We start from the raw sequence: 14130 nt of genomic DNA, 5'->3' as shown, positions 1-14130 counted from the left end.
CCAGCACAAGACAGAACAAATCCTAAAGCTCAAGCTTGTCCAGCAAAATGATGAGGACAGTCAGAAAAACATTTGCTTTTTGAAAGCGTGTCAAAAGTAAGACTCGCATTGAGGATTTACTTTATGTTCAGAATCTGCTAAACCTCACTTAGCTTGCCTGAAATTCCTCTGAGTGATTTCAGCCCCAGCACTGAAAGGAGCTCAAGTGACAAACTGGAAATAAGAGTGAGATTGCAAATGTAGAAGCAGCCTCACACCAGAACTCCAGTCCACCACATTAAGAATTTTTAGTCCAGTTCTCCCAACACCATCCCAACAGAGCAGCACAGCAAATGCCTTCAAGGCCAAAGAGTCAAGTTTAGCCAAAGCACCTATAGTGATTACTACTTTGCCCTTCTGCCATAGGTTTCTCTTTCCAAATTGGGATAGCCAGATATCATACCTGCTCTTGATTAGATGTGAATTGCTGCCATTTTTCACTGCTATGAATATTACTGTAAACAACAGACATTGTTATGTTGTAGATCAAGGAAAGACATGAGAAGAGGCAGAATTTTGGAACATAGATACATTTTTAATGATTTAACACACAATAGAGACAATTTGAACAGGCTAACAAACAGGGAAGGAAGACGCACCCTCTGCCACGGTGAATGGGCAGCGATCACAACACACTGCTGAACACTCCTCTGAGAGGGAGCAGGAACTCCCACTATTGCATCCCACTATCACATGAAGTTGGTTCTTATGATTCCTCACAATTGCAGAGATATCACCAGCAGAAGAATAAATACCAAGTTGGAAAAGAAATTCAGGGTAAGCCATCAGTACCTCAATCTTTGTGTAGCAACGTGACACGTATAATACATCCCACTAGGAGTGATATAACAAGACCAACCACATGACCTCCCCTTACTAAGTGTGGAAGGGAGGTGAACAATCTGTTTAACACTGAAAAGAGAAGCAAGAAACCTCTGCTACCCTCTTAAGACAGCATTTCATATTGCACCTTCACCCTGCATCACGCCTGCTGCAGCGACTTGCCATAGGATGGCAGCAAAGGGAAGACGTTTCCATCCAGATAAACTGCTCACGCTACAGCTTTGGGAGAAACAAGACTTTCAGAAGAATCTGCTGACAGAATCAATATCTCACCCGATGAGTTCTGGGAAAGAACAATGAAAACAGTGCAGGTGGATTTTATCAGGCAGTTGGTAATACTACTCGTTTATATCGCATGGAATTTTAACTGGAAACATAAGATATTTTGCTGTAGCGTTGTACAGAGATCTTTGGCACCAGGACACTTCACCGCCGTGCCTGTTTATTTTTAAACAAAGCCTCTGTAGATTGTTTTTTTCTTGCATTCTGGGAATAGGAAGCAACAGTTTAAACATGCATATGCCAAGTCGGAATCATTGAAGTAGCCTTGCTGCACAGAGATGGCTGGGGTAAAAACAGGGGAAATGAGGCTTTGCATAGCAAAAACAGCCCAGTTTTGTCTGGTGCTTGGCCTTCACATAGTGACAAGTGGCGCACATATCTTACATGGTCTCTACCCATCTCCCCTGTGTTGAGCAGCCTTATTAAGGAGTCAGTTGCAGAAAAAACCAGCCCTGTTCTACTGCCATTCAGAAGGCTGAAACTTCAGAGCAGCATGTCAAACAGCAAAGTAAAACACCCTGATGGTTTAACCGAGCTCACGCAACATGGCTGCCCCACAGAAGGGCCTGCACCATATTCTAACATTCTAGCATATTTACTTCATGAACAAGGCTGTAATGAGGCAAGAATCCTGGAAGAACTCCACCCTTTTGCCTCCTGAACAACCAGAAGTGGAACACAATTGAATTACTGAGTCCTGAACAAGTTCAAGCAAATAAACCTTCTTTGCTTCCTGTCAGCAAGTGGACAGACAGAGCTGCTTGCAAGGCTAACGCTCCTCCTCAAGGAAACTGCTGCAGAGAACTAAGGGAAGCACTTACAGACAATAAAGGTCCCACCACAGGGAGATCTCTGCTCTTCTCTCATGCTTGGGGACTTTGGCAGATAACAACTCCATTGGAGTTCCAAATGCTTTAAACTCACCGCGAGGAATATAAGCACTATAGCCATGAAAGCCAATACAAATCCTTTAGACTAAGGAGGGAAAAACACTGATCAGTTTTAGTCAGGATGCAAAATATCCTTTTTATGTGACACAAAGAAACAGGGGCTGAAAGGCATCAACAACTAGCTATGCAAAGCATCAATACTTCCAGCTGGAAATCCATATAAACTGAATAAATAATTCATAATTACAGATGTAGAGTACGCCATGCACACCGGGATAGTACTCCAGAGAAACAACAGGCAACGCTTTACTCCCTATAAGCAAAGGTTCTGTCATTATTACTGCCATTCTGGGAAGCCTCCGGACTGCAGTGACCACTGAGCCTACAGGTACAGCTGCAAAGCTACATTAGACTGTTGTCATATGATATTTTACAGGCTAGATCCACTCCATGCATCCTAAAACACAAGCTATTGTAGAAGAATGATTCAAAGAATGCCCTTCTGGTGCCCCAAAGCAGGTGCACAACATCAGCTGAAGGAAGCAAGATTCAATCCCGCAGAACTTAAGTCTCTTGCTCACTCCTTGCAGGCCTTGGTTTGACACCAAAAACACCATAAACCATTTACACTGAGGCTCTTGTAAAGCGGCAGCTGTTGTCTTGCTCTTTTGGATTCTAGTCTCCAGTTCCTTCGCCTTGCTGCTCAGATCCTGCAGCTTTCAAACAGGCAACAGCTCCGGGGGATATTCACCATAGCAGTACTTAGCAATTGGATCTCTATAGGTGTTCTCATGCTGCACGCTCTGTTGGGAACAGGAGGAGAGACTTTAACGTACGTACTGTAACAATATACCTCTTCACTGAGGGTTAAAACACAGAGTAAAAGCATGCAAGAACTTCCCAAACTCTTCCATAAAGTACAGTACCTTCCATAGTAATATATCACTGCACTCCCAACATATGCTGGAGTTGTAACATATGTATGTATGTAAGCGTTTTCACAGTGAAAAGTAACTAGAAATTCATTTTCTGGAGGCTACCCAAATAGGTGAGATGGCAGTCAGCATTCCAAAATGCTACCTATGCTTCAGCAATGGAAGAGGAAAGAATTGGGGTCCTTTCAGCAGCGCACAGTGCCAAGATAAGAGGCAGAGGGTGCAAACTGGAGCACAGGAGGCTCCTCTAAACATTGTGCAGCTTACAGGCAATAGAACAAACACAGTCTGCTTCTTTGGAGGTCTTCAGAAGCCACCTGGCCGTAGACCTGGGCAATCAGCTCTAGAATGGAGTTAGACCACAGGACTTACAGAGGTCCCTTCCAGCCTCAAACATTTGTGATATCACCAAACGTCCTAAGCAAGCAAGGCACAAAGTTGCTACTTGAGATGTGCATGGCTCTGGTGGACAGAACTACTAATCAAAGATTCAGTGGCATTTGGCAAAGGGCATGTTAGAGCCCTTCGTTAACAATTCACTCCTACTGCACTATTAAGTACTCCAGTTGCACGACACCTCCAACTGCATTTTGTAAGCACAACAGACCAGTGAATTGTAGGACCAAGGGCACTTTTCAGGTATTACACATCCTGGTGCCTTACCTGTGATGAAGTCCTACATTTCGCCAGACACAGCTCGAAACGATCTTCCACTGCCATGAAGAGGTTTTGGAAAGCCATGGCTGCCCGGTTCAAGAAACGTTCCAGAAGATGTTGCTAAAGTGGTGAGCAAGAAAATAATAGAAACAACCAAAAAAAAAGACCTTGTTTCAATAAAGTTGTCAAAACCTACACAGTTCAGATCTCAGAGGAACAGAACTTCCAAGCAGAGCTGTCTACTAGCAAACACCCCATGGTTAACGTCATGGCATTCCAACAGGAGAGAGAACCCAAAGGAGCCTTGGCCAGCAGAAGGTAAGGGAGCTCTTGTACTGTCTGGAATAGCTTTTCTATAGTCACTTCCTTTCAGCAAACACAATGCCTCTAAAGCTGAACTGCTGCAGAGCTCCCGCTACTTTCTCTCCAAGGTGGAAAGGATGGATTTTTTTGGCTTATTTCTGTTAAGTTTTTATTTATAGCTTGCCACAGGCTTCTCTCACCCTGCAGGGAACAGGAATGGTCCCCCCCTAAGGAAAAGGCTCCTGACAAGCAAGAGCTTTTAGCCACAGCTGAATAGCAAAAGAAGGTCTGTGTACCTTGTTGGGCTGCAGGCAGCAGGACACACAGTACTCATACACACTGCAGCAGCCATTGGGAAGGCAGCTGTCACAGCTGTATAGCTTCGTATTGGGCACGTTGACATTACAACAGCCATTGACCAGCAAGTCCTTCCTCTCACAGATGTAGCCTGAAAAACACCAAAGATAGGAAGAACTGAGAAGACTTATTCCATGGACATTCTATGGAAATGATAAAGGTAAAATACACTGTTTGACAGTCCTGCATAGGAATTACTTGAAGCGATACTTGGACATAGACATACTTGGTGCTGTCTGCACAACTATTACGTACCTCATCTAGGGGGTATACAGAGCACTGTTCTTTACATGCAGTAATGATATCAGATACATACAGTTATGATATCTCATGGGCATAGTATATTGTTGCCACTGGAAAAGGTAACCATGGTCATTATACCTGGAACAAAACTGACAGACATTCCTTTACCTGCTCTGAATTTGGGTAACTCTCTTTACTGTTCAATAGGAAAAAGGGACTTAGATTCATTCAGACAAAGTAGCTGTGATGTTCACTGCTTACAGGAGCTCTCAATAGCCTATAACAACACAGCACGCACCCTTATGGAAGCTGTACCACCCCTGCTGGATGGAGAAAGGCACCACTGATTTCAGAGACCTTGGTGAATCAGCATAGAGCATTAACTCAGGAGCTCTACGTTTAATATTGAGGCAGTAAATCACAAAAGATGTACAAAAGATTATCCTTATTTTTATACAGCCTTTCATTGCTGGCCAAGAACAGCCCAGCACTGGAGCCACACAGCAGGAAAGGCTCCATCCACTGAACACCAGGAGTTAACCTGAGAATCTGCAATAGAAATATCCCAGGGTTTACAAGTGTCAGATGAGCTCGTTAGCTGCGGCTGAGCACTAATTGTGCCAATCAGGTTTCCTCGATTACTCTTGCTAACATGCCTGACCACAGGAAGGCACTGCAGGGAGATACAAATAGCTCTGCAAGCAACCACCCTGCGCTCAGTGCAGCACGTTTAGGTGCTGTGTGTGGGCAAATGGCGTTTGTTGGATCCAAGGTGGCCCCGCAAACAGCACAGCCACACACACAGGTGTTGTGCTCATAACATGAATATAATCTGAGCACGGAAACACCAGCAGGTGAGGCTCAGCTGTCAGCTGCCCTAATAAGGAGCCCTCGTTCCCATGCAGCACACGGGCCGAGCTCTCAGCACCGACCATACCCAGTTCGTCCGTGATGAGCAGCTTCCCCTGCACGGAATTCCGGCACTGGTTGCTCAGGTGGCTGCTGTTCCCCGAGCTGAACTGCTCCTTCCATAGGATGGGCTGCTCGTGCTCCTGCACCTGAAGGAGGTTCCGGTCTCTCACCGTCCGCTCTTCCTGCAAAGAGAGAGAGAGAGAGACGTTAAGTGCAACCAGACAAACCGACTTCTCATTTCCCCGTTCTCCTCCCGCCCCGACCTGCTTGAAGGTGCTGCTGAGGAAATACACCAGGGACAGCCCGAAGACAACACCGAGCACCCAACGCTTCCTCAGCAGCCGCCGCCACAGCACGGCCCCGCACGGCACCATGGCGGCTCAGCCCCACATCCCTATCGACAGCTCCGGCCCCGCCGCTCCCGGGGAACGAGAGCCGAGCGCTTCCGCCGGCGGCGGGGCGGAGCCGCGGATGTGCGTTGTGTGGAGGAGGCGAGGCCGCGGCCGGGGGCGGTGCGGGGCTGTACGGTGAGTAGGGGAGAGCGGGGGGAGAGGAGGCCGCGTTGTGTGGTTGTTGTGGTGCGTTAGTGGGTGTCTGCGGGGGTACGTGGGCGTGGGGAACTGCCCTTAATGGGCGCTGGTGCGGCTTTGTGCCCGTGGATGTGTGGGAGGTGGGAAGAGCACAGGCAGCCGGTGAGAGAGCAGGGTGCCTTTGGGTAAGGAATAATGGGAGCATAGCGTCATTTGAGTGGGAAAGGACCCTTAAAGGCCCATCTCATCCTCCTTCCTGTGATGCACAGGGGCACCCGCAGCTCCATCAGTGCTCAGTGCCCGCTCTGGATGGCACCTCATCCCTCAGGCACATCAACCACACCAGAATAACACCTATTTACATGGTACCCGACCATAGCCCAGAATAACACCTATCTACATGGGACCTGACGTTTATACATCCATTGATTTGGTACCTGACCATACCCATAGAATAGGTTACATCTCATGGAGCCTCGTGTCTTCAATACTCAACATCTGTGTCACAGTCATGCTTAATAGTTGATACCAGAAGAAAGTTATTTCCCCATAGAGCTGCACGTCATTTAAAATGCTCTTCTCACCCTGCTAATACAATCTCATGGTTTGGGAAGGAACCAAGAAGGGATGGGCTGCCTATTTAAAAGAACGCTGTCATGCCTTGATTGTACTTTTTCATTTAAAATGTTTATACGTTTTCTTTTTTTCTCCCCAGTTTTGCTCTTTGTTTCACTGCAAGTTTCTTCAGAAGCGGAGGAAGGCTGCAGAGGGCACACGCTGATCCACATTACAGCTGGAACTGCCCTGTTGGATGTAGGGCAGGCCATGTTACCGTACAGCTGCATGCCCTGGGGGGCTGCACTGTGCTGCAGAAGGGGGTCTGCCTCATTCCTGCCCAACATGGAGACCTGCTTGTGTGTGCTCCCATTTGCCATCTGAAAGCTGTTTCACAACTGTACGGAGAAACATCTGCAGGCCTCTCTTGCAGAGAAGCAGATGATTTACACCAGCCATGTCAGCAGCTGAAGAGGTTTCCCAGCTCTCTGGCTTGGTGGATCTCTGCTAGTCACACTGGAATCGCTGACTGGCAGCGTTGATGTTGAGTGTGCTGTGTTTCAAGGTGTTGAGGAAAATGCAGAGACGGCACAGCAGCAACACTGACAGCGCTCCTCCTGAAAGGTACATAGCATCACAGAACAGCTTGGGTTGAAAAGGACCACAAAGATCATCCAGTTTCAACCCATGCTACATGCAGGGTCACCAACCACCAGACCAGGCTGCTCAGAGCCACGTTCAGCCTGGCCTTGAATGCTTCCTCTTCAGTTTTTCCCACCTTTTCCTCTGCAGGTGGCAGTGTTCTGATTTAAGTGTGTGGTGCATCTCTTGGTCGTAGAAGACAAAAGCTCAGAAGTGAGACAAATACTTCCTGTGCGTGGAACACAGCCAGGTTTTCAGCTTGGGCTTAGAGACGGATTTACTTTTCTCTTTCATGTCAGTTATCAGCTGCTGCCAACTGCAGTGTTTTGCTTTTGGTGATGTGCTGCAGCACATGCAGACAGCTGGCTCAGGCAGCAGGATGGTTGGGGTTCTGGAAGAGCAACCACAGCACAGTAGCATAGTGCTGCAGGGTACCGGGCACCACCAATCCTGAGAGCTCAATCCGTATGAGCAGAGCCTTCGTAAAGAGTTGGGGTGATTCTTTATGTCACTCCAGAATGTACATCTAGCTTCACATATGTGAATATTTAGAAGCAGAATACTCCTAATTCATTTGATAACATCAACAAGGGAGGTTTGCCACTCTCATTGTTCTGGTGTGAAACGTCCCCTTGTGCTTTCCCATAGTTAGTACTGACTTCTTTTTCTTTGGCTCAGTTGAGATTGTAAGTGAAAGATCTGGATCACAAACGATCACTAAGTATTTTCTGCTGGTTCTGCAGGTAGAGGTAAATAGATAACAGTGATGTAGGCTGAAGGTTTTCTAACTGTACAATGAAATGCAGTTGCCACCGACGTTGTGACTTGGTTGGCTTCATTGGTTTCAGCATTTTGTCCATGTTAGTCTTTAAATATTGCCTGCTTAGTTCCCTCATACTAAAAAGCTGTGTATCCTGGTAGTGTTATTGCAAACAATTCTTCTGTATTTATCTGTAACATTGAGTTCCACCCAGATCTGTTGCATTGTGTCCCTGTCTGGTGTATCCATCCCTGAGTCATAACCCTCAGTGTAAGATTCAACATCTGGTTAATTTGAACCAAAGAGAGGTGTGCCTTGTCTTGTTGACTTCTCTCCTTGCTGTGAAGAGACATTGGGAATGGGGTGTAACTATAAAAAGCCTTATGAGGAGTTAGTGGAAATGTGTGCCCAGGGAGGTTTGGAGCTGCCTCTGGAGTCAGATGAAGGCAGTGCTCTGAGCCTGTGGGAGAGAGAGAGAAGGCCACGTGTGTGCCTGTGTGTGCTTCTCAGCTTGTAACCACCATTTCTGCAGCTGGAAGTCTCCAAGGCTTAAAACCTTGGTCCCTCGTACTGCAGCTGTGACTTTCCAGGTGCAAATCGCATCTGTTACCAGCAGACCTACATATCCTGGCAGTGCGTGAAGAATGATGCTGTAAGGAGGGGGCTGTGAGACTGAAAAATTCTGTGCCATTCATTTGTATTCAGTCACTTTTCTCTCTCCCTCTGCAGAAACCGGAGCCAAACGGTCAGTTCTGAAACCAGCGTGGATGAAAGTGGGGTGTTTGAAAGTCTGAAGGCTGAGACTTCCTCACCACAGCAGCTGTTCTCTGGCCTGGCTGGAATCCCCTCAGGGTCCATCACAGCTGCACCGTTCCAGTCAGGTTTGGTCCTGGGCTCTTCAGCAGGAGGTGGGGAGGTGTTCATTCAGATGCCGGCCCCAAGGGAAGAGGGAGCAACCCGCACAGAAGGAGCCCCGTTTCACCACCGGCAGCAGCCCCATCATTTCCACCATGGCCATCACCGTGGTTCGTCCCTTCTGCACATGGCAGGAGGGGACCGTCATGGGCACTCTGAGGAAGGCAGTGAGGAGCAGGCTGGGACTCCAGCACCGGCGCTTTCAGAGCTAAAAGCAGTGGTTGGTTGGCTGCAGAAGGGCCTTCCCTTCATCCTCATCCTCTTGGCTAAAGTCTGTTTTCAGCATAAGCTTGGTAAGCAGCTGTCCTTTTGGGATTGTAAGTGGACTAGAGGGTGGTCAGTAAGTTCTACCTTGCTGTGATGTCTGATGTATCCCCATGGCGGCATCTACAGGTATCCTAACACGAAAGGGACATATTAAAATGCAAGGGGTAACAAACTCTTTTTCACCTGACTTCTAATGCAAGCTGTTTTCATCTGTGTTAGTCCCATCTGTTGCTATCCTGACAAGTGGGGAGATCCTTTCTGTACCTGTTTCCAGTCTCTCCTGTAGGGTTTGAGGATCAAGCCCAACAGCATCAGCAGTTACAGCTTGAAGCTGACATCTTCAGAGTTCCCTTAAGAATGTCCTTGTTTTGGTATTGGAGCTTGAGCGCTTCAGCCCTTCAGCGATCATGTAAAATGCACTCACCCAATCCTTCTCTTCTATGACACAGTTTGTGTGGCGTGTCTGAAGGTCCTTACTGGGTGTAATATGCTGAGGTTGTCATCACGGAGAAGCCAGTAATGCTTAAGTTTACTGTGCATATAGCCCCAAACTACCATTGATTTATGTCTGCAAAGTCTTGCATTTGCTCAGCCAAGACTGTCCTTGGCTGGCTGGCAAGTGCTTATTGTGGTGTCTTTGTTTCAATTCGGCTTGTATTTGAATTTTGTGAGCCCAGACTGCTGTTTTTCAGTAGCTTATTTATTTTATTCCTGATGCATCCAAAATATTACTCAGTAACAGTTCTTCAGAACTGGAAGGTGTTGACATCAGATGGCTTAGGGCTGAAAGTTCCTCCTTCTTAGCCATATATACTCACAGTGCCTTTCCCTGCAGGGATTGCTGTGTGCATTGGTATGGCCAGCACATTTGCCTATGCCAACTCCACGCTCCGAGAACAGGTTGCTCTAAAGGTAAGCACAGCATCTTGCTTTCTCTTGCTCCCAAGCAGCATTTCTCTTACTACACAAAACGTCTGTACTGAAAATTCTTTTGCAACATGGGGCTGAATGCTGTTACTTAGATACAGATCTGTCAGAGTGTGTGTACTATGGCATAATCCTCACTTCTGCCTACTTCTCCCCACTGGTGCTTTTGGGAAAGGAAGTCATAATAAAAGCAAGGGAGGGAAAGTCAGGGAGGTGCAAACCTGCTTCTGGCTCTGCCACTGGCTGGCAGTGCTTCATCAAGCACTTCTCTGCCTCAGTTTCCCATTGTGCGTAGCAGAAATCAGTTTCACTAAGTAGTAATGAGATGTAGTTTACTGCATCGTTTATATGTACCAGTAGCAGTGAAATAAAGGTGATATGGTGCTCAGTGAACAGATAAATTGCACAGTCATGTAATAGATTGCTGTTGCCCTGCACTTTGCACCTCTGTCTTTCTAGCACTGTGCCCATTAATCTGCCTGCTTTAAATCTCAACCTAACATCCTGGCTGTTAAATAGCTCTAAATAGCCATATTCTTAATACATCTTAATAAAGCTTTTTTTTTCCCCCCTTCCCAAGAGCAAAATTTGCTCTCCAAAATTACACCGGGCCAAGACCCAGGACAAGATCTTCTGCCTTCCAGCTTCCATCTGTTATATTTCTCATACATTGAAATGTAGAATTTGTACTGCTTTTGACCTTTAATTATTTCTTGAATCAAAAATACATGTTCCAGAGCCTTTGTGTATTCAGACAACACTCATGAGCTGCATGAAGCAGTGGGTTTTGCTACCTTTGGTTCAGCTGAGCCTTCCAAGTAACATTGGGTAGAACTGTAAAACACTCCTTTCTCAAAGTGCCATTCCACACAGGTTTAAGCTCAGAACTGCAGTACAATACATGGAAATGGCTTCCTCTAAATTGTGTCTTAAGCTGCATTTTAAATATCAAGAAATTTTAGATGTCCCAAGAAAGCTCCCAACTTTGAACACTGCATTCTGCAAACCAGGCTGTCATTTCCACCAATGTTTTCCATTAATTTCTCTAAGTTGCTCTATTTGCAGATATTGGGTGAGTGAGAGCCATTTCTGCTTGTGTTGTAAGTGCCTTTGCCCAGCAGCTTATCTGTGAGTCTTAGTCCCGTATAAATAACTAACTACTGAATTCTCAGTTGCATCCCTGGGTTGGCCCTATGTTTTTCAGCAGTCAGAACTCAGTGCAGCCCTTGAGACTTGGAATTCATGTTCTCTGCTTTTTTGTTGCTCAGGAGAAGAGATCAGTATTGGTTGTCTTCTGGATCTTGGCCTTTCTCACTGGGAACACCCTGTACTTGCTCTACACGTTCAGCTCCCAGCAACTGTACAACAGGTGGGAGGAATTTACATTGCATCTGATGGAGGCAGGTGATAATTGCCAGGGTGGAAAGGAGGAAGCTCACTTTTCCTCACTCTTTGGGAAGTGTGGATACTTAACTGCATGTGCTGTCTTTGCTACACCTTTGCGGTACCTTCCAATGGAGGAAAAGCATATGCCTATCACTTTTATTGGTGGACTATGCCCCATCAATTAAGTGACATAACCAGGTCTGAATTAATCAGATGTGACAATATGCTACACTTTCTGCTTGACATACTGACACTTGCCATTTTCTTAAGTATCAAAGCAAGTTGGATTGTTTTTTTATAGCAGGACTTCTACATTTTGAACATGGTGAATGAACATAGAGAGTAGGTGTTGGAAGCAGATAAGAAGGGACCAACTGGTTTGACTGGTCCCATCATATTTTCTTTTTTGTTTATCCAGCTTTTTGTCTGTTAATGGAGATAAGCTGGTCGTGGAGAAGTAGAGTCACCTCATTGTACTCAGGGCTTGGAGGAGTCTGAGTCTGCTGTGACTAAGATGGGCTCAACTTCCAAATTCTGACTGGAGCACTTCTCAAATACAGAAAAGTTAGTATCCATGGATTTAGTTCAGTACTATCCCTGCAAAGATACTTAAGCAAAGAGGTATTAGTAGATTAAGGAGGAAGAAACAGAGCAATTATCAAACCTAGTCACTTGAGAAAGTAGTCTTGGTACACTTAGTTAAAACTGCATGAATTATCTTCCCAATTAGAATATTCTGCAAGAAACTTAGAGTTTTGGACTGAAAACATTTTCTGGAGTATACAATGTGCATAATATGCATCAGTTGGGCTATGGCTGACAGCTCTCAGGTATGTTCCTTCTCTCATTTAGTTCATTGCTTCTCAAAACACTGCCTGTATTGTGCAGCGGAGGAGTCAAGGTCTGCCCACACCCATGGTTGCTTGTAGAATTGCTCCGAATGAATTAGGGTTTCACCATTGGAAAGCTGTATTTGTAAAGAAGAGAGAGAGCTGAGAAGTTATGTGTATGTAGGTAAGAATGAGAGGTGGTGAGCTGTGGGATAATCGCCATGCAGTTTATGGGAGACATGAAAGATGTATGGCAGAAAGAAGAAATGTATTGTAGCATCAGGAAGCAAAGTGGCTTTAGGAAGCAGGTTAAGGTTAAGCTCATGAATAGAAATAGTTTAAAATATGAGAAGTCTCCTGGAAAAAAAAAATGGGGGGGGTAATTCAGCAATCTGGGACCATTCTACATGCCATTTAGGGCAGAGTTTAATAGTGAAATTAGTCTGGGCAATGTCTACTGGAAAACCCCATGCTTGCAAGTGACGTGTTGGTGCATGGTGTGGGGAACTGTACCCATTCACAAGGCAGGCCTGTGACATTAGAAATAACTGTTTTGGTTTTTTTTCTTCTTTCTCATTTAGTTTTCATTTCCTGATTTACTCTTTACTCATTTCTAGTGCATAAATAGTAGTAAAGTCTCTGATTCTGTTTTTGTTTTAGGGTTTAATTTTACCTGTTGTGCTGTGCCAGTGTTGTGAGTATTTTAAATTCACGCTCAGGCTTTTCCTTCTGGGTTGTTTATTTTACCTTTCCTTTCTTTTTATTTTATTTATTTTCTTAAGTTTTTACTTTCTACCATGAGGCTTTTGGTAGGTAAATATTGTGAACAGGAATCTATTTTTTCAGTCTGAGGTGAGTCCAGACCTTGTTGCTGCTCAGGTCAGTAGCTCCTGCTCATGTCTATGTGAAGTTGTGCTGTCCTGGACTCCTCTTCTTTAAAGACCAGACATTCAGCCCAGTCAGTAGCATTAAGTAAAGACCACTGCCTTTCTGGAGCTTTGGTTCAGGTGGGAGTTGCTAACTAACAGCCCATGAGTCACTGACAGAGCATCGCCCTCCTGGAGTCCTAACCTTTCTGCCATAGTTCTGCTTAATACCATGCTTCCTTTGTCACCCACTCGTTTCACACACACAGCTTTAGAGGCTGCTGCCCCTGAAATAGCTCTACCTGAGGCAAGGCTGCTTCACTGAAGGAAGACACGGTGGTCTTGAGTTTTGCTGTGACTTTCCTGTCCAAGGAATCATACTAATTCCCCTCAAGGGAAAAGCTTTCACATTTAGGACTGAAGGAAGACTAAAGGCACTGCTGTTAGACAGAAAGCTCTTTTTTTAGTGGTGGGTTGCAGGTTTTAATGCTTGAAATCTCAAAAATAGATTTTATATGTTTGGGTCTCGTGTTCTGATAGCAGGCAAACCTGCTGACCTTGGTAGAAATGGGCAAGAGCAGGAACCATGGGACTAATTTGCATGTCTGATTGCTATTATCCTTCAGATCTCCACTGTGGTACACTGGAGTTTCTAGGCCTTCTTTGGCCAACGATGGGTAGAGCTGGTATCAAGAAGTCTAAATGAGGTTCTCCTCATTGGTATTTGAACCTTGTTGTCATGCTTTTCAGCCTGATATTTTTGAAGCCCAACATTGAGAGACTGGACTTTTTTGACCTGATGTGGATTGTGGGGATCACAGACTTTGTGCTGAAGTATCTCACCATTGCATTGAAATGCCTCATTGTTGCCCTGCCTAAGATCATCCTTGCTGTCAAGTCAAAGGTAAGAGTCACTTCTCTTCTGGATCCATGGATGTGTATCTTTGATAATCTGATATCTTTACAACATGTGTATGTCCAGAAATATATA

At 45.5% G+C, this 14130-nt stretch overlaps 2 protein-coding genes across 3 annotated transcripts in view; one reads left to right on the top strand and one right to left on the bottom strand.

Annotated features, from left to right (window-relative positions):
* Window positions 1–553: 553 nt before the first annotated feature.
* Window positions 554–5935, bottom strand: C15H12orf49 (chromosome 15 C12orf49 homolog). Its single transcript, XM_015878209.1, has 5 exons — window positions 5725–5935; window positions 5487–5643; window positions 4246–4397; window positions 3653–3766; window positions 554–2857 (listed from the first exon to the last, which is right to left on the bottom strand). The coding sequence occupies exons 1-5, from the start codon at window positions 5833–5835 to the stop codon at window positions 2774–2776; spliced, it is 618 nt and encodes a 205-aa protein (XP_015733695.1). The 5' UTR covers window positions 5836–5935; the 3' UTR covers window positions 554–2773.
* RNFT2 (ring finger protein, transmembrane 2) overlaps window positions 5909–14130 on the top strand; it is a 28218-nt gene continuing 19996 nt past the window's right edge. Inside the window, exons 1-6 of one of the 2 annotated variants that reach the window (XM_015878207.2) lie at window positions 5909–5988; window positions 6707–7170; window positions 8678–9156; window positions 9966–10042; window positions 11326–11426; window positions 13890–14043. In XM_015878207.2, coding sequence (XP_015733693.1) covers window positions 7088–7170; window positions 8678–9156; window positions 9966–10042; window positions 11326–11426; window positions 13890–14043 — 894 coding nt within the window. In that variant the 5' untranslated portion in view covers window positions 5909–5988; window positions 6707–7087. Of the gene's footprint in view, window positions 5989–6016; window positions 6040–6706; window positions 7171–8677; window positions 9157–9965; window positions 10043–11325; window positions 11427–13889; window positions 14044–14130 lie in introns of those variants that run through there. The other variant, XM_015878208.2, reaches the window with a different exon arrangement.

This window comes from Coturnix japonica, chromosome 15 (assembly GCF_001577835.2).
Source record: "Coturnix japonica isolate 7356 chromosome 15, Coturnix japonica 2.1, whole genome shotgun sequence".
NCBI lineage: Eukaryota > Metazoa > Chordata > Aves > Galliformes > Phasianidae > Coturnix > Coturnix japonica.
Note: the sequence above shows the minus strand (reverse complement) of the source record. Positions and strands in the feature narration are given on the sequence as shown.